Here is a 20,181-nt window from a genome sequence, read left to right as displayed (position 1 = left end):
TTTTCCTGAGTTTGGGATATAGAAAAGGAAATATGGATACAAATTTCCTCTAGGGATAGATTTTGGAAGTAAAGATTTTAAAGGCTCCAAAGGAGGGTAAGATAGATGGACTATTTCTATAGAAGTCAACCTTGGTGGGACAGCAAGCTCTCAATAAACCTTGAAAAAAGAAGAACAATTACAAAGAGGAAGAAAAAGGGGGTTTGTCTGAAGAGACCAACATGGCTACACCAGGAACATAAAAAATATCTTAGGTTTTTACTTTTTTAAATCTTTTTCCTTTTTTTTGGAATGGGGGAGACAGGGCAATTGGGGTTAAGTGGCTTGCCCAAGGGCACACAGCTAGTAGGTGTTAAGTGTCTGAGGCCGGATTTGAACTCAGGTCCTCCTGGCTCCAGGGCCGGTGCTCTATTCACTGCAGCACCTAGCCACTCCTGTATCTTAGGTTTTTAAAAGCCAGGTAGAAAATGTAATCAGGCTCAGTTAGCAAGGGACAAATACAAAGGCATGGCATGATTCTGTAAGAGTGTGTAAAGAGTGGGAGGGAGAGGAATTCCTCAGCAGGAGGAAAACTAGGGAGAACAAAAAAGCATTTTGTTGGTGGAAAGAGGAGGATCAAAGGAGGTTAGGAGCTCTGTTAAGGGCAGATGGAATAATAACTGACATCAAAGAGAAGGTAGAGAGTCTTGATTCTTGTTTTCCTGTTTTCTCTGCCAAGGAGTTTTTTCCCCTGCTTTGTCTCACTCAGGACCATTTGTCTCATACATAGTGCAGAGTTTGGTAGGATGCCTTTTTTATTTTAGCAAACTATGATGTAGGAGTTCATTGTTCATTTACTTGTAAATTCATTTGGGTCTGTGCTTCTTTCTTTACAAGATCATTTATGGTTTATTCAATTTATTTTTCTGAGGTAGACTTGTTTAAATTCTCCATTTCTTGTTCTATTTATATAGCAATTTTATATTTGTGTAAGTATTCATCCATTTTATTTGTTATCAGTTTTGCTATAACAATTTACTTTATTTCCTCTTCAGAAAAAGAAAGAACTTAATATCTCTTTACTTCTCTTGGGTATCAACTACCTGTTAACCATTTTTATCCTATTCTTCCCAGTGGCTGAAAAGTTAGAAGAATCTATTTAAAAAATGTATCGGAAAGGACATAACAAAAATGGCTAAGAGAGAACTGAATACTTAGCGACACGGAATGAATTCAAGTTATGCATTCTAGATGTCCTCAGGAACAGAAAGAACTGGTAGGAGTAATTGATGAGCCACTAATGGGAGACATATCCAAAGATTAAAGAAGAAAAATGTCCCAATTTAAAAAAAAGGGGGGGGGAGAATGGAATCTTCTAGTAATAAGTTTGAGTGTGATTCCTAGAAATTCTATAATATATTATTTTATAATAACAGTGATGGTTAGCAAATATCTAAAGATGGATATGTAATCCCAAAAAACCAGCATGACTATGTAAAAACAGATCATTCCAGACTAACCTTATTTTGACAGGTAGATTACTAATTGGTAGATCAGAAGAAAGGTATAGATAATTTACTAGATTTTGGCAACGTATTTAACTAAATTTAATCTCTTCTGCTATTCTTGTGGAAAAGATGTAGTGTTGTGAACTAGACAACAGTATTTACATGGATTATGAATTAGCTGAATGATGGACTCAAAGAATATTAATTCTTCAACATAAAACATTATAATATTAATATTATAAATTTGTTAACTTAGAAGGAGGTCTTCAATGGAATTCCTTAATGGTCTATACTTGGCTTCACTGTTTAACCTCTTTATCTATGATTGGGAAAAGGCATAGATGGTATTCTTATTAAATCTGTAAATGACACAAAACCAGTCAATGAATAATATATATAATGATATAATATATATAATGATATAATATATCAAGGACCTAATATGTGCCAGGCACTATACTAGACAATAGGGATAAAATAAGAGGCAAAAGATAATTCCTGGGGTCAGGCATCATGTCTGGCTTTCTCTTTGCCTGCTATCTTGCTACCCTGAGTATTCTATCTTTGTCCTCTCTACCTTCAACCCGAAAATGACCTCTGGTCATCTGTTTCCATTCCAGCAAGATGGAAGAAACAATTATGAAGCTGAGGAACTTGCCAAGTTGCAGGCACAAATGTACTTGGGTGGGAAAAAAAAAACTGCTTGGAAAAAGAAGAAGGTGGTTCATAGAACAGTTATAGTATATAAGAAACTTCAGTTTTCCTTAAAGAAACTAGAAATAAACAATATTCCTGGCACTGAAGAGGTGAATATGTTTACCAAGCAGGGTACAGTGACTCACTTTAAAAATGGTACCACTTGACACTGGGGAAAGTGATGATGATGATGAGGTTCTAGATCTCACTGGGAACATTGATGAGGCTTTCCAACTTAATTGAGTATCAACTTCCAAAAGTTAAGACTTGAAAAAATTAAATGAAACTGCTATTTTATTTTTTATTTTTTTGCTTTTTGGAGGGCAATTGGGGTTAAGTGACTTGCCCAAGGTCACATGGACAGTTTGTTTGTTAAGTGTCTGAGGCCAGATAACTCCGATCCTCCTGACTCCAGGGCTGGTGCTCTATTCACTGTGCCACCTAGCCTCCCCAGAAGCTGCTATCTTATATCACATGACTGCTTCCCCCCCCCCCTTTTTCTTTATGAATGAGAAAGTTGATTCATCGAGGACCCCTACTCTATTCCAATAAGTTTATGCATCATATGTCAATTGATGGAATTATTCTGTATTTGGTATAGCTGCTCAAGAATGTCTAGGTATCAGTCCTATAAAAATAGGACCCTAGAAGGAGGGGTTGTCTCAGATCATGAGGAAGATTTGAGGTCGGCTTCTTTAGAGGGGACATGTGAAGTCTAGCAGCTGACCCAAATACTTAACCCAAATTTCACAATGAAGTACTGTAAACACTACATAAAAGAAAAAGAAAAAAAATCCAGACTTCTTCTCTAGTACAAAGGGAGAGTAAAAAAATTTTACTTGGATTTTCTATATCGAAGGGATGCCAGGCCCCTATCTCCCTCCCCTCTAAGTGGAATGGATAACCATACAGGTTTTAGCTCATTTCCAAGCTCAATGAGTAGTGTGATTTGGAGCTATATTAAGAAAGGCATGACTGCAAGGGAAAAGGCAGTGATAATCCCACTGTACTCTATGCTGTCATACTAAATCTCGAGTTTTGTATTCAGTTTTGGCCATTACATTTTAAGAGTTCATTGATAAGCTGAAGAACATCCAGAGAAGAGGCAACCAGGATGGTAAAGGGTTTAGATTTCATACTATATGAAGATCAGATGAATGACCTAGAAGTGTTTGTTAGCCTGAACATTTGGGGAGAAATGATAACTGTCTTCAAGCATTCAGTAGGCTGTAACATAAAAGAAGTATTAGATTTGTTCTGCTTGACTGCATAGGAACAATACATAGATTTGCAAGGAGATATATTTGGGCTTGTTAAAAGGAAATACTCCCAATAAGCAGGGCAAGTGGAAGGTGAAATGGGTTGCCTCTGTAGGTCAAGAGTTGCCCTCTTTTGAGGTCTTCTAGCAAAGGCTGAACTTCTCTTCATTTGTAGAAGGGGTTCTTGCCTGGTTATGTGTTAAGACTATATGTCCTTTCCCAATGGGAAGTCCTGAGGTTCTGTGTCATGAACAAGAAGTGAATTAGAAGCATAGTAGATGGGTTAGAGTCAACATGAGGATCGTGGTTGTTGGTGGTTGTCATGACATCACTATGTTAGAGTCAAGTTACAGTGTGTCTGACTATGACTGATAAGACTAATATGGGCTTGGAACGCTCTACCACAGGTCAGACACATAGTCTGTGTGAATATTTGGGGTGGATTCTCTAAATTTGTGCATCTCAAGTTTCTCTTAAGCTACTTCAATTCTGCTTTGCTTATAGAGCACAGAGCCTTCTCTGATGAGGGCTTGTGTTTGTCCCTTGTTCTTGAAGAGTTCCATGACATCTGGGATATGATGACATGACTTGCAGTTGACTTTGGTTTGAGTGAAGGAGGGCTGTGCAAGGTCACCAGTCTCATTTTCTCCTCCAGAGCCGTCTGGGTCCAGTGGTCAGATACTCATTAGGATGACTAGAGATGGCCCAGGATGTAATGGGAGACCCTAGTCCTTTTAAGCTAAAGTCTTTTCATGTTCCTGTGCCAGTGTCTCCAATGTCACACAATCAATCCCAAAGTTCCTAAGAGAGACCTTGAGAGTGTCCTTGCATCACCTTTTCTGACCACCATGTGAGGGCTTGCCCTGTGTGAGATCTCCATAAAAGTCTTTTTGGTAAGCATTTGGCATTTGAACAATGTGACCAGCCCATCAGAGTTGACTCTCTGCAGTAGAGTTTGAATGCTTGGCAGTTTGAATGCTTCATTTGTTTGAGTAAGGACCTCATTGTCTGGTATCTTATCTTGCCAGGTGATCTTCAGAATCTTCCTAAGACAATTCAAATGGAAGGGATAAACAGGAAGATCAATGAAAATGTGGATCCACTGAAGGAGTGCTGGAGAAGAATAAAAACAACTTATATCTGTCAATCATGAAAACATCCTATTTCTGGCTGCATTGTTCACCACAAAATAAAGTAGGCAGAATGCCAAGGCAGACACATACTATTTTTTTACTAAAAGATTGTGTTTTAACTGTCAATGGACAGTGGACTAAAGATTGACTATAATCAGACTTAACAGAGGACATAAAAATTATCTTAAAAACAGAATAAAACAACCAAAATTAGAAGGAAGATAGGAACCTGGGGGGGGAGGGAAGGGAACTATAGCAAGTTCCTTTTGTTAGGCCTCATTTCTCAAATCTATGACATCCTAAGCCAAATTTATAAAAATACAGGCCATTCCCCAATTGATAGATGATCAAAGAATATGAACAGGCAGTTTTCAGAAGAATAAACCAAAGCTATCAATAGTCACATAAAGGCACTATTGATTAGAGAAATGCTAATTAAAACAACTCTGAGGTACTACCTCACCCCTGTCAGATTGGTTAACATAACAGAAAAGGAAAATGACAAATTCTGGAAGGGATGTAGAAAAATTGTGACACTAATACACTTTTGGTGGAGTTGTAAACTGGTCCAGCCATTCTGGAGAAGAATTTGGAACTATATCCAAAAGGCTATAAAACTGTTCATACCCTTTGACCCAGCAATACTAGGTCTATATCCCAAAGAGAACAAAGGAAAGGGGAAATGATCTGTATGTACAAAATCATTTAAAGCAACTTTTTTGTAGTGGCAAAGAACTGGAAATTAAGGTGATGTCCATCAATTAGGGAATGGCTGAACAAGTTGTGGTATATGATTGTGATGGATTACTATTGTGCTATTAGAAATGATAAAGGAGATAATTTTATAAAAACCTGGAAAGACTTAAATGAACTGATACAAAGTGAAGTGAGAAGAATGAGAAGAAACTGTATACAATAACAGCAATATTGTAATCAATATTGATAAACTGCAAAAGACCTAGCTACTCTGATTAAGACAATGACCCAAGACGATTCCAAAGGACCCATGATGAAAAATGCTATCCACCTCCAGAGAAAGAGAACTGATGAACTCTGAATGCAAATTGAAGCATACTTCTTCCACTTTATTTTTCTTGTTTTTTTTTGGGGGGGGGATTTAGTTTCTTTTTCAACATGGCTAATATGGAAATATGTTTTGCATGGCTTCACATGTATAATTGATATCATATTGCTTACCATCTCAAGGACTGGGGGAGGGGTGGGTAGCAGGGAGAGAATTTAGAATTCAAAATTAAAAAAAATTTAATGTAATTGGGAAATATTGAATAAATATAAATAAAATATATTTAACATTAAAGCAGAATGACAAATCAAGATATTTGGTTCTTTATAAATTATTTACAATATTAAAATCACAAGGATGAATGCTAAATATAAATGATTTGAGAGATAGCCTGATATCTCTTATGGAAAGAATGCTAGACTTGGAATCAGGAGTCCCAAGTTTGTATTTTGCCTTGGTATCATCTATTAGACTGTGAGATCCTTCAGAACAGGGTTTTTTTTCTGCCTTTCTTTGTATGCTCAGTGCTTAGCTGGTGCCTGGTATATAGTATATAGTAGGTGCTTAAGAAATGCTTGTTGACTTGATACTTATTAGTTCTGTGATCCTGGGCAAGTCATTTAACCCCTCAGAATCTTGGTTTCCCTCTCTAAACAATAGGCATAATAATGCTTTTTTACTTCCTTACCTCACAATGAAGTTGTGAGAAAAGTATTTTTAAAGTTCTATGAGTGTGTGTGTGTGTGGGGGGGGGGGTTTGATCTATGTTTTCTTTCACAACATGACTAATATGGAAATGTTTTCCATGACTACACATTGCATATCAAATTGCATGCCTTCTCAATGAGGTGGGGAAGAAAGGAAGGGAGGGAGAGAATTTGGAACTCAAAATTAAAAAAAAAAAGAGAATGTTAAGAATTGTTTTTACATGTAATTGGAAAAAGTAAAATATTTAAAATAAAAAATAAAGCTCTACATGAGTAAGTTTTTTTTCAAATGCTTTATTAACTTCTGATTTACATCATTCATTTCCACCAGATTTTGAGTTATAAATTTTCTCCCCATTTTTCCCCTACCCACTGCCCCAAAATAGCAGTCCCACAGGATATCCCCTCCTCCAATCTGCTCTCTACCATACTGCTGTAAGTTTTTAATATAAAAAGATGTCATGATAGATGGATGTATCTCTTCTTAGAAAATGGGCGACACTCCTATGAGTTATAGAACCTTTCATGATGAGTAATTTAGTTCCTTTATCTAAATGAAAATTGCTTACAGGAATCTTTTTCAACTAAGCTCCATTTGAACACCATCCTTCCAACCACTTAATGATAAAATCATAGGCATAACTTCAGGTGGGTCCTGATTAGTAATACTAATAAATCTCCTGAAGTGGTTGAATTATCTGAATTCACACTGTATATTTCTATTGAGCCGGAAGTAATGACCAAAATGTATATAATTATGATTTCAAATAATGTGGATTCAAACACAGTTTCTTCCTATTCACTTTTCTTATGCATTATTATTTTTAATGGAAAAATGCCAGAAGAATTCTTTCCCTGTGAAATTTCATAGTAGGGATGTAGTAGAAATCTGTCTACCTTGATAAGAAATATTTTAAGATTTTTTTTCTATGTTTGATCATCAAAACCTAAATGATACAATTATTAACATTTAACAATCTTCCATTTATTTCTGAGAACTAAGCAGATCTTGTGCAATGAAGAACTTCAGTTTAAGAAGCAAGCAGCCTCAAAAATCAGGAAAGGAGGCATTAGGAAACTTTTCATTGGTGTGCATTTATTTTATACCCCAAAATGTATGCACAGTGACATAGGTATAAAAGGACTTAACTAGTTGAAGAACAATCTTTGCAATCATGCAATTTCATTAGCATATGAATTGACATCACCCATTGGTTTTGAATTGTGAAGGAGTAAAGTTGAAGATGTAAGTGAAGTCAACAGTACAGGGATTTAGTTTGCTACATTTTAGTAATATGCTTCTATATAACTAAATTCTATTCTCTAGACAATATATTAAGAATGAAATGATGTTTTAGTCTTTTTACACTTTTATTATTGATCTTAAGCTTTTGTTTAAGGCAGGGGTGGGGAACCTCAAGTGTGGCCCTTTGATCAAACCAAACACTTGAGGACTTAGAGGACCACATGTAGCCTTGAGGCCATAAGTGCCCCACCCCTGGTCTGAGAAGTAAGGGAAGAGATTTTTTTTTGAAGTCCCCCAAACTGAATAATTTATTTATACCTTTCAAGTTTCTGGGAAAACAAGAACAAGGAAGGTAATATTTTGTATCTATTTAATCCTTCATCCAGAAACCTCAGAAGACTTCAAAAACCATCCAGTTGCAAGAAAAATTATCTTTTATTTCATACATAAAAATTATGTATTATAAATTATAATTTCCTGAAAACACAAGTGGATTCATAGCTAAGCCAGATTTTCATTATTTTACCTTTCTTGCAGCTTAGACATATTAAATGATGACAATAAAAACAAAAAAAAACCAGTGGTCATATTTAATTTTTAACTAAACAGATAATTTAGTAAATGCATTGGGTCATGCTTTTTCACTTTCCAAATATCCACGTTAAATATTATGAATAAAAACAATTAGACAAATATAGGGAGTAAACATATACCACTGCTTTCTAGCTAAGGTAGTTGCCAGGGAAATAGTATTAGAATTGGAGTTGAGACATGGGGTCAAATCCCATGGGGCTTTACCACTTACTACCTGGATGAGTCTGATCAAGGTGCTTAATCCTTATTTGCTTTCCTCTTCTCAACAGTGTAATGAGTTTGGGATCAAATAAGCTTTAAGATACCCTCCTAACTCTAGACCTGGGATCCTGGATCTGGCTTACTGAACCTGAAAAAAGTGGAGGGGACTTCCTCTATCCCCAACAAAGTGATCATTACATGTTCATGTAAGTTTTGTGTTCTAATATGCTGTTTTATCTTAAATATAAACTGGAGGGCTGCTGTGTTAATAAATGTTCTACAGAAGTATCTAGCACATTGTGGTGCCTGGATTTAAGTTTCACTGATAAGGCATTTAATTCTAACTGATATTAGTGGGAAAGAAGTTAAAAAACAAACAGGCAGAGGGGCGGCGTGGTGGTGCAGTGAATAGAGCACTGGCCCTGGAGTCAGGAGGACCTGAGTTCAAATCCAGCCTCAGACACTTGACACACTTACTAGCTGTGTGACTTTGGGCAAGTCAATTAACCCCAATTGCCCTCCAAAAAGAAAAAAAAACCAAGCAGAGAAAAGTAGTAAATGTACATCTCCTCCTCCCTCATCCTACTCTCTATCTCTCCTACCCTCTTTTTTTTTCTTTATTATTAAGCATCTGGGTGCTTATGCTATGCCTTACAAAATTTAGATAATATCAAATCTAACTTACAGGGAGTTAGTCTTGTAGGAAGAATAGACAAACTATAATACATGACAACGATAATACAAAATATTACATGATTAAGCACATTAGAGAGTTGCAAAAGAGAATATCTACATTAGACTTTAACATATAGATAAGAATTTGAGACGCAAAGGGAGGAGAAAAGGCACTATGGGCCAAGGGAACATTGAGCAAATAGAGAGTAAAAGGTACGTTGAGGCCTTTTAGGATGCATGCCAAGGCAATCTTAGTGAGAGAAAGAAGAGCCGTTGAAGAATAACTCTACTTTGCCCTGAACCCCTTCCTTAATTAGTGCTGCCATCAGGGAGACTCCAGGAAAAATCTGGAAGTGGATCCCAAAATTTGTGACTAGGTAAATGTCTTTATGGGTAAGTTTAAAAATGATTATTTGCAAAGATGTAACAACATGACTTTCAAATATACAATAATGCATAAGTAGAATTTACCTCTGTCATTAACTCCAATGGTGCAACCTTTTTCCCAACATATTTATCTTTGCATTGTTTCTCTTCATCACCTTCTGTAGTCTCAGACAGTTTGTCATCAGGACTTTTTGAGGAGTCCTCATTATTTTTTGCAACTTCTGTATCTTGACCTATATTTGAACCAAAATACAGAATGAATATTCTTTAGATGATTAGCCTTCAAAAACTGAGAATTCTAAAGTTGATATTCAGCATATGTGGTATACAACAACATAATCTGGAATTGATTCTGCCCTCTGGCTTTCTGTTTTGGAGAATATCTTTTCAAAGTCAAAGATAATGACAATAACCAGGTCTCATTTTTTAATAACACCAAAGCCAAAGAGCGTCTCATTTACCACATAGTCAACAGACCTGAAGTAGTCTCTGTGTGTTCCACACCCTCTCCAGGGTACTTTAAGGACCAAATTCTTGTCAAATGCTAGAGATTTCAGTGGACCAAACAAGATACCATTTTATAAGACAAGAAATGAATGACAGTCATTTAAATATTTTCCCCAAGAAGCATTTTCTGACTTCTTCACAAAGTAAAGGAAATGATAATAGCTAGCAGTTATGTCACACTTTAAGGTTTGCAAATCACTTTACATACAATATCTCATTTTGATCTTCACAACAAGGATAGGTATTATTATTATTCCCATTTTATAGATAAGGAAACGGAGGCAATCAGAAGTTAAAAATCAGGGTCATATAGCTAGAAAGAGACAGGATTTGAACTCAGATCTTTCTGACTTCAGGTTCAGTGTTTATCTACTATGCTACTTCACTACCTGTATCAAATATGCTATCAATAGCCTAACTATTGAGATAATACTGAAACATAAGACAGGAGACGTCTTCAAACCCTGAAACTTCAGAGAAAAATGCTAAAAGAACTTTTAATTCCTTAATTCAGGAAAGGAGTAGAGATAAGAGGAAAGTAATCTGATCAGAGCCATGATATTTATGTTCCAACACTAATTGTGTATTTTAAAAAATTAAGACAAATAATAAAATTCCACAGTTCAGGCTATTTATTACATGAGATTCTGGAAGTGCTAGCCTAACTTGATGGGAGTAATCTTCAGGGCTTCAAAAGTGGACCTGTACTGGACTCACCTGTGTCTCCAGGGCTGTCAGAGCTTGGAGCACCCTGGGAGGTGGTTTCCGTGGAAGCAGAGTAACTTGGAGCTGCTCTATCTAGGTCAATATAGAAGCACACATTTTAGGAATGAAGCAAATAAGGAAATCAAAAGTTGAAAGTATTAGGAATGCACGAAAGACCATCACTAAAACTGCTGGGTGGCCAAACACATGCAAAAAGGTGAGCCCTAAAAAAGGAGACCCAACACATCCAGAGGTGTGGGATGGATGACCAGACTCACCTGTTCTGTGTTTCTGAGGCTCCATTGGCTTAAGTGTTGGGATCCTTTGGGGTTATCCCCTGATTTCAATCAGCCCCTTTTTCCTGAGGACTGCCTGCCTGGCCTTAACCAACTTTACAACTGACATCACACAAGAGCTCATAATGGGGGATGAAAAGATGAATAATGTTGGACGACCCTGAGTTGTAAACAGAAACAGGGCTCCCCAATCAGGAAAGGAAGTTTTTCTTTCCTCATAACTAATGATGCTACACTTATATGTAAAGAGACCTTTTAAGGGACTAGGAATTAGCTCTTAATAAAATCATTTTTAGATCCCTTACATTGCCATTTGGCATAATATGCATAATAAACTATTTAATGGGCTATTGTGAATTATTTAATCCGGCTATTGGAGTGCCCTATTCAGTACCTATAGTTGTCATTATAGTACAGTATAAATAAATTTATTATTATGGAAGTCAGCTTCAAAAAAGGCTCCAATAAATTAATGGATTTAAGCCTTTCTTGAAACTCACCTCAACAATAATAACAACAATAATAGCTAGCCGTTTATATAGCATTTTAAGGTATCAAAGTACTTTATGTATATTATCTCATTTGATCCTGACAACAACCTGTGAGAAAGGTGCTTTTAAGGGCAGCTAGGTGGTGCGTTAGATAGAATGTCAGTTTGTATTCAAGAAGACTCATCTTCCTTAGTGCAAAACGGGTCTCAAGCACTTATTATTTGTATGACCCTGGGAAAGTCACTTTACCCCTATTTGCCTCAGTTTCCTCATCTGTAAAATGAGCTAGAGAAGGAAATGGTAAACAACTCCAGTATCTTTGCCAAGAAAACCCCAAATGGGTTCACAAAGGGTCGGATAGGAATGAATGACAAAAGGTGCTTTTATTATTCCCATTTTATAGATAAAGACATTGAGGCTGACAGAGGTGATGTGACATGCCCAGTGTCACACAGTTTATATCTGAGGCAGCATTCAAACTCAATTATTTTCCTAAATCTGGCACGTTATCCACTATACCACCTTGATGTCTGATACATAAATTATAAAATTACTATTGTGGAGGTAAGGCTCAAAAAAAGGCTTATGTAATTTCAGGGATGGGATTTCAGCAATGGGATATAGTATATAAAGTTGCTCCCAGAGCCAATATGGCCTGGGTTCTAGGACCAGTGACAGACCCTGGCAAGTTACCTGATTAGTTCCAGTGCCTGAGGCAATACTCTCAAACTCAAGTGGCAGAAAAGGGCCCTACCCATTTTGGTAGAATTTCCTCATCTAGGAGTTCCCTGTATCAGTGAAATCATAGGCTGCTCCTTCTCTCTGTCTCTATATAAAATGATAGGTCTGAAGAGTGTGCTCCGTAAGGTCCCTTCAGACCTTTCTATTCTGTAATTTTTAGTGATCTATGTAAGATAACATACTTGTTTTGGACTGTCAAGGGAAATCTGAACACTGTTTTATATCTATATCTATTTATCTATATCCTTAATCTTTGAGGCTGATCTCAAGAAAGAAAGTCATATGCCATTCTCTTGGTGCCACAGTCAGAAATGGAACTCTGGGCTAGATGGAACACTGGTTGGACCAACGGCAATTTTCATGTTGCTATTCAAGAAAAATGATGTCACATCTTTTTCTCTTTGCTAAGGTGGGACCATGATTGTACATCTCTTTTATGATAACTAAATCTAATCTACTTGAAATTCAGTCCCTTAGAATAATTTATTATTAAAAGAAGATAAAAATGAATGATTTCTAATCCTGAACAAGTCACTTAAATTCTGTCTCTACAGTTTCACAGCTCTCACATTTGATGCTTTGATTCTGACATTATAGACCAATGTAGTATTTAAGAAGGGATTCAGTCCAAAGGAAAATTTGGAGCTCAGGTAAATCAGCCAAAAATATTTGCTTATTGAACAATTATCAATCAATCGAGCATTTATTAAACAACCCATTTAGTATCTGTTGGATAGTGGGATGTGAACACAGGTCTTCTTTGATTACAAGATAAGTACTCTACTACATTGTTTCAGGAGAGCAGGTGAAACCATATGCTGAGTGTAAACAGGGCTGAGTTGGATGGGAAATAAAGTAGGGTTAAGGAGGTTATTCTGTTTTACAACAAAATGTAGGTGTGAATGACAGCAGGCTGGAGATCAGTAGGCCAAAGAACAGGATGGAGACATTAGCGACAGGATGAAGGGAAGAGTAGATGCCCATTCTCTGACTAGTCCCAATCCCAAATGAAAAGATGTGGTGTTTTCACTAGAAATCAAAGAACCACAGAATTGTAAAGCTAGACTCCTCTCACTGGAAACCGAGAAAAGTGCTTCTGCTCAGAGTTCACAGCCAAGGTCTTTCCTGACTAGTAATAATGGAGAAACAGCTGATGTGACAGAGTGGGAGTAACAAACTCAGAACTTTCAGGGGATAGATAAAATTGGGAAAATTTTAAAGATGAATGACGGTAATACATGACAAGTGTTTCTATCCTTAAGGAGCAAACAGATGGACAGGGCTCATCTGCCAGTAGAAGATAGACCTAAGGATATAGGCTAGTTTCTGAAAAATATATACATACATACATACTTACATACACACATACACACAGAAACCAGACTAAAAACTTAGATATGATAACATATCATGTGTATCTATGACATATATCTAAGATGCTCAGATATACAATTCAGGAAATAAAATTTCTTTTAAACAAAACAACTATATTTTATCTTCATCATCATTACAAAAACTGATATATAGCAATTTATAAGTTTGGAAAATACATTGTTGTTGCTATACAAAGAATTAGTTGGGAGTATGTTACCCCCAAATAACTTATTAATTAAAATAAGACCTAAAGGGCTTAGAATGTATGAGTTCTCTAGGGATAGATATAGTGACAAGTCCTGAAGCCAAGCATCCACTATGTAACAGTCAAGACAATAAGGCAATATGTATACTGGAAAGCATGTTTAACATAGAATTTGGAATTTGATCAGAACTGGTTTCTCCTCTAATACTTACTAGATGAATGGCAAGAAATAAATTCTCCCTCCTCTCTGAGCTTGAGGTGAATATATCCATGAGACTTACTTTTAATTAGTAATTATACCAAACATTATCTAGTAAGACAAGTGAGACTTCAGTCACAGATTTCTATGAAAATGGATAATTAATTTAGATACACCTGTAATTGAATGAAAGCCATTACCTGTTTTTTCTTGTAAGAAGGAAGATGACCACAACTTATTGTCTGAATTTGTAAATAAATCTTTATTTTCATTACTCTTTGAGGAAATTTTCTTCCTAGATATTAAAGTAAATAACAATTAACAAAATAGTTTGTGTTTCTTTTATAAGGACTTATATGGGCAGTGGTTTTTTTTTTAATGATAGGTAGAAAACTACAAATATGATATCGTCATTATAATACTTTGATGTTGATGATCTCATTGATGGATTTCCCATCCAACTTTCCAACAGGACAGACTACAACCATCCAGTACCTACTCAGCTCATGTGACTTTTTTATATGATTTCCCACAAGTCCTCTACAGAAACTCCACTTAGGGCACCTGACGGTCGGCTTTCCTCCAGCTTGCTTGATAGTCTATGAATGAAATTTGAGGCACATAGGCTATCTACTGTTAATCCCTCCTTCTCACCATATGAAGTGCTCCATCCTATTTTCTGGTCACAATATCTTATATATATATATGTATATATATATATGTATATATATACATATATATATACATTTTTTAAAAACTTCTCCCATACGATTCTTCATCAGCAAAGTGCTATAGCTTACTCATGCCTGTCTCCATAGCCCTCCATGACTCTTTAGGTGACCAGAAACTTGAATTCTAAGGAGACTGGAATTACATGGCCTGCTGTAATATAGAACTACTTAAGCTATAATGATGTTAAAAAGAAGGACCTTTTATTTGTAAATCATGAAAAACTCTGCAATTTCCCCAAAGTAATTCAGCTGGCTCTCCTTACATTCAATTCCAAGCCCAGTACACTATCTCTTGGCAGATTCTGCTCAAGACGCTTATTCTAAAGGATGTGTTCTACAGTGTGTCCATTAAATTGCCCATCACAGTATAGGCAACAGCAATTCTTTATCTCCTGGACTTTTCCTGTACAGCGAGAACTGAGGCAGAATGCTTTTGATTGACTATGGCTATCACTTAGGAAGCTCTGTTGTGTTCTGGGGGCTTGTAATCAAAACAATATAATCCACAAACAAGAACACCCATCTACATAGAGAGAACATTTACCTCTTCTATTTGTACTCTGTGCTGGATAGCCACCACGACAGTCAAAAAGAACTCTGGTAAGCACAGCTGTTTCATATATGTCACCCTTGGTCTTGAGAATCAGAGGATCACTGAATGAAAAAAAGTGCTATCTCTGATGTGGCAGCTCAAGGAGTCATGGGTGATACTTGGGAAATACCTCGTTGGAGAAGACATTTTAAGGTGGCATTTCTCTCCATCAAATCAGATACCTTCCTATAATCAATAAACAAGAAGCTCAAGACCCTGTAATTATCTTGGCAGCCAGATGGTACAGAGAATAGAACTGAGTTCAAACTTGGCTTTAGATATTTACTAGCTATGTTGGCCCTGGCCAGGTCACTTAACCTCTTTCTGTCCCAGTTTACAATGAACAGGGATAATAATAGTCCTTACCTCATAGGTTTGTTGGAAGGATCAAGTGAGAAAATGTTTGTAAAGTCCTTAGCACAGTACCTGGTACACAGTAGGAACTTAATAAATTCTTGTCCCTTCCCCTCCCATCTTCTACCCTCATCCCTCCAGTCACTTGTGTGACCACAAATATATGGTCTGCTGGAGGGTATCACTTATGAAAGTTTGCCTCTTCCCTTTTCACATCTTCAAATAAGGATGACATATATATACATACACATATGTGTATATATATGTATATTGCGTATGTGTGTGGAGATTACTATTATAAAGATTTTATAGCAGTGTGAAACAGGGCACATAGGTCAGAAGTTATTAACATTTTCCTTGTCTGTCTTTTTTGTTAATAATAAAGTCTATGATTTTTCCAAGTACTTGGTGTTTGTTACAATTGCACCAAATTAAATACTAAAGACAAAAATCACATTTCTATATCATTTTTGTCACTGTGACAGCATTTCTGGAAACTTCAAAGAGTTTCATAGTGTGGCATGCTATCTACTATAGGTGGCATCCTTATTTAGATATGGTTGAAGCGAAGAAAATGAACATATTGATCTTAAGCCAATTATTTCTTTTACAGTTTATAAATCACCTCCTGCTATTGCTAAATGACAGAATGTTCCAAAAGTAATCTTTTAATCTTTAGTTGCCTAAAACTGCACTAAGAGTTTTGGGGCACCCTGTACTTGTGGACAGAGTTCAACAACATTGTTATTGCCTGAGACTAACATAAAAATATTTGTTTTTTAAAATAAGAAGCTCAAATAATAAATGCTTAAGCTTCATTTTTAGATCTCAGTTTTGAAAATATCTGATGATATTAATGGATATTAAATCTAGTAGGAATGGAACTCATGTAATATGTATTATTCAGAAAAGACAGGCATTCAACTTGACTGGTAAAATAAATAGAATCAATTTTATAATGTTTTACATTAATCAAATTTCCTTTTCAAGATTAAAAACCAAGACAAATGCTACCTGTATGTTTAGAAGAAAAATACCATATGAATATTTTCAAATTTTTCATAGCTCTATATTTTTGTATTTGATACACTAATCTATAGCACTAACACTTATTCAACCAGTGACCTGAATTGAAAAACTTAGAAATGAAACATTTGCTACAATAATCACATAGGTATCTCCATTTCTAATGGATATGCTCCTAAAATAGTCATTATTTATCAACTTAAATATGCACAATAAAGGTAATTTTGTAGACCTTTTATATCTGTCGTTTCTGTTGTTATGAAATCATTTGTGAAGAAACTTATGTGACTAGAAGTTGGTTAACCACTCAAATCTCAATTGTCTTCACTGTCAAGTTCCAATTATCTGGCAGAAAAGTGGGAGTGGTGTATCCAGAAATAATTTATGATGAGTAAAAGCAAATGGCATCAATAAAACTGAATTAAAAAAATAAAACCAAAAGACAATTTTATTATCCAAAATGTGAAACGAGAGCCTTGAAAGTTGCTAGATAGCATTAGGAGGCGAAGTCTATATCTCATATGGTATGTCATCTGATCAAAGATAAAGTGGTCCCTATATGATTTTCCCAATTCAGAAGGCTCTGATACAAGTTGTTCTCTGCACACCCTCTCTAATTGTGATGGTATTTGTTCCTATAGCTTCGACTATTAATTCTATATCGGTGGCCTATTTGAATGTAAGCTCCTTGCAAATAGAGATGTTTCATCCTTTCTATCTCTATACCCAGTGTCCACCACAATTCATGACTAGTATCAAGTACTTAATTAATAGTTATTGATTGTCTTCCAAGTTTATACCTCTAGCTCTGACCTCTCTCCCCAACTCCAGACTCAAATTTTCAGCTGACTACTAGACTTCTACCTGAATTTCTCATCAGTATCTCAAATGCCTAAACATTAAACATGTTTAAAATGGAAACAAACCACCTCTTTCCCTAAACCTGCATTATTTCCTGACTTTCTGATTTTTGACAATGGTGTCACCATTCTAACAGTAACCCATGCTCCTAACTTCAGAGCCATTTAAAATTTTTCTCTCTACTTCCCTCCATCCATTCAAATAACTGTTAAGTTTTGTGAATTTTATCTCTGCAATAACACTAGTTCATATCCTAACTTCTTAAATGCAATGACTTTTTAATAGGTCTTCCTTCTTCCAGTCACTTTCTTCTCTAAATCAGTGTTGTGAAATTAATCCCACTAAAGCAAAAGTTTAACAGTATCACTCCACTGTTGTAGAACTTAAGTAGCTTTCCATTATGTATTGAATAAAATTCAGTCTCCTTAGCCGGGCATTCTGGGTTTTCTACAGTCTAGATGCAACACACTAGCACCTGTCCTAGAGTCAAGAAAACCTGAGTTCAAATCCAGTCTCAGACACCTACTAGCTGTGTGACCCTGGACAAATCACTTAACCTTCTTTGCCTCAGTTTCCTCATCTGTAAAATTATCTGGAGAAGAAAATGGCAAATCATTCCAGTATCTTTCCCAAGAAAATCCCAAATGGGGTCATGAAGAGTCATACGTGACTAAAATAACAAAATAGCTCCCTTAACACAAACTTCACTCTTTGCTGTTCTCCACACATCTCATACACTTTCCTACCTGTACACCTTTGGATTATACTATTCCCTGCCCCTAGAATCCCCCACCCCTATTCTCTTGTTGACATCTTGCCCATTCTTTTTTGATATTTGTTTAGAATTTAATTTTTCCCCAGTTACATGTAAAAAACAGTTTTTTTGCTTTTTGTAAGGCAATTGGGGTTAAGTGACTCGCCCAAGGTCACATGGCTAGCTTTTTTTTTGTATGTTAAGTGTCTGAGGCTGGATTTGAACTCAGGTCCTCCTGACTCCAGGGCTGGTGCTCTATTCACTGCGCCACCTAGCCACCCCATAAAAACAATTTTTAACCCTTGTTTTTAAAACTTTGAGTTCCAAATTCTCTCCCTCCCCATTGAGAAGGCAAGCAATTACATATAGGTTATACATGTGTAGTAATGCAAAACATATCCATGATAGTCATGTTGTGAAAGAAGACACAGACAAAAAAAACTCAAGAAAAAGAAAGTAAAAAAAGAGTATGCTTCAATCTGTATTCAGACATCATCAGTTCTTTCTGTGGGGATGGGTAGCATTTTTCATCCTAAGCCTTTCATTGTCTTGGATTGTTGGATTGCTGAGAATAGATAAGCCATTCACAGCTGATAATCTTATAATATTGCTGTTACTTTGTACTCAGTACATTTTATTTTACATCAGCCCATGCAAGTCTTCCAGGTTTTTCTGAGAGCATCATGCTCATCATTTCTTTTTTTTTTTTTTTTAAGCAATCGGGGTTAAGTAACTTGCTCTAAGGTTACTCGGCCAGTTATTTCTGGGTGTGGTGCTGAGTGTCCGAGCCCGGGATTCGATCTCCAGGTCGTCCCAACACTGGAGCCGGTACTCTTACTCGCTGAGCCACCTGGCCGCCCCTAAGCAATTGGGGTTAAGTAACTTGCCCAAGGTTACACGGCCAGGTGTTTCTGGGTGGGTGCTAAGTGTCTGAGCCCGGGATTCGATCTCCAGGTCTTCTCAACACTGGAGCTGGTGCTCTTACTTGCTGTGCTACCTGGCCGCCCCTCATCATTTCTTAAAACACTATTCCATCATAATTACATATCACAACTTGTTTAGCCATTTTCCAATTGATGGACATCCCCTAAATTTCTAATTCTTTGCTCCTAGAAAAGAGCTGCTAAAATATTTTTGTACATGTAGGTCCTATTCTTTTAAAAATCTCTTTTGAGATACAGACTTAGTAGTGGTATTGCTAGGTTAAAGGGTATGTATGTATGGTTTTATAGCCCTTTGGACATAGTTCCAAATTGCTCTATAGAATGGTTGAGTTAGTTCACAACTCTGCCAGCAGTACATTAATGTCTCATTTTTTCCACATCTCTTTCAACATTTGTCATTTATCTTTTCTGTCCTATTAGCCAATCTAATAGGTATGAGGTAGTACCTCAGAATTATTTTAATTTGCATTTCTCCAATCAATAGTGAGTTAGAATATTTTTTCATATGGCTATGAATAGCTTTAATTACTTCATCTGAAAACTAATTATAGCTTTTGATAATTTATCAATTGGGGGATGGCTCTTGTTTTTATAAATTTGTCATAGTTCTCCATATCTTAGAGAAATGAGGCCTTTATCAGAGAAACTTGCTTCAAATGTTTTTTTCACAGTTACTATAATTAATTGTATTTCCCTCCATCATATTCCCTCTGCCCCCATTTATTCTATTCTCTCACCATCCCTCCTCAGAAATGTTTTGCTTCTGACTACCCGTCTCCCCAATCTGCCATCCCTTCTATGACCTCTCCATCCCCTTCCCCTTCTACTTTCCTGTAGAGTATGATAGATTTATATACCCCATTGCTGTGTATCTTATTCCCTCTTTGAGCCAATTCTGATGAGAGTAAGGTTCACTCACTCCCCCTCACTTCCCCCCCTTCCCCCTCCATTGTTAAAGCTTTTTCTTGCTTCTTTCATGGGAAATAATTTAC

General features: G+C 36.3%; 1 protein-coding gene and 1 long non-coding RNA gene across 6 annotated transcripts in view; one reads left to right on the top strand and one right to left on the bottom strand.

Annotated features, from left to right (window-relative positions):
• The window catches only part of LOC138155433 (uncharacterized), a 30,643-nt gene extending 24,032 nt beyond the window's left edge, over window positions 1-6,611 (top strand). For both annotated transcript variants that reach the window (XR_011166829.1, XR_011166828.1), the window contains exon 4: window positions 4,471-6,611. This is a non-coding gene — a long non-coding RNA (uncharacterized lncRNA). The remainder of the gene's footprint in view (window positions 1-4,470) is intronic.
• Window positions 1-20,181, bottom strand: part of ERICH2 (glutamate rich 2) — a 107,957-nt gene that overhangs the window by 12,657 nt on the left and 75,119 nt on the right. For all 4 annotated transcript variants that reach the window (XM_069080682.1, XM_069080680.1, XM_069080681.1 and 1 more), the window contains 3 exons: window positions 14,128-14,222; window positions 10,634-10,714; window positions 9,494-9,642 (listed from right to left, as the gene is read on the bottom strand). In XM_069080682.1, coding sequence (XP_068936783.1) covers window positions 9,494-9,642; window positions 10,634-10,714; window positions 14,128-14,222 — 325 coding nt within the window. The remainder of the gene's footprint in view (window positions 1-9,493; window positions 9,643-10,633; window positions 10,715-14,127; window positions 14,223-20,181) is intronic.

The sequence above is a fragment of the Petaurus breviceps genome, unplaced genomic scaffold (assembly GCF_028583685.1).
Source record: "Petaurus breviceps papuanus isolate PSGF00001 unplaced genomic scaffold, PetGlider_PUasm1.0 91133, whole genome shotgun sequence".
Classification (NCBI taxonomy): domain Eukaryota; kingdom Metazoa; phylum Chordata; class Mammalia; order Diprotodontia; family Petauridae; genus Petaurus; species Petaurus breviceps.
Note: the sequence above shows the minus strand (reverse complement) of the source record. Positions and strands in the feature narration are given on the sequence as shown.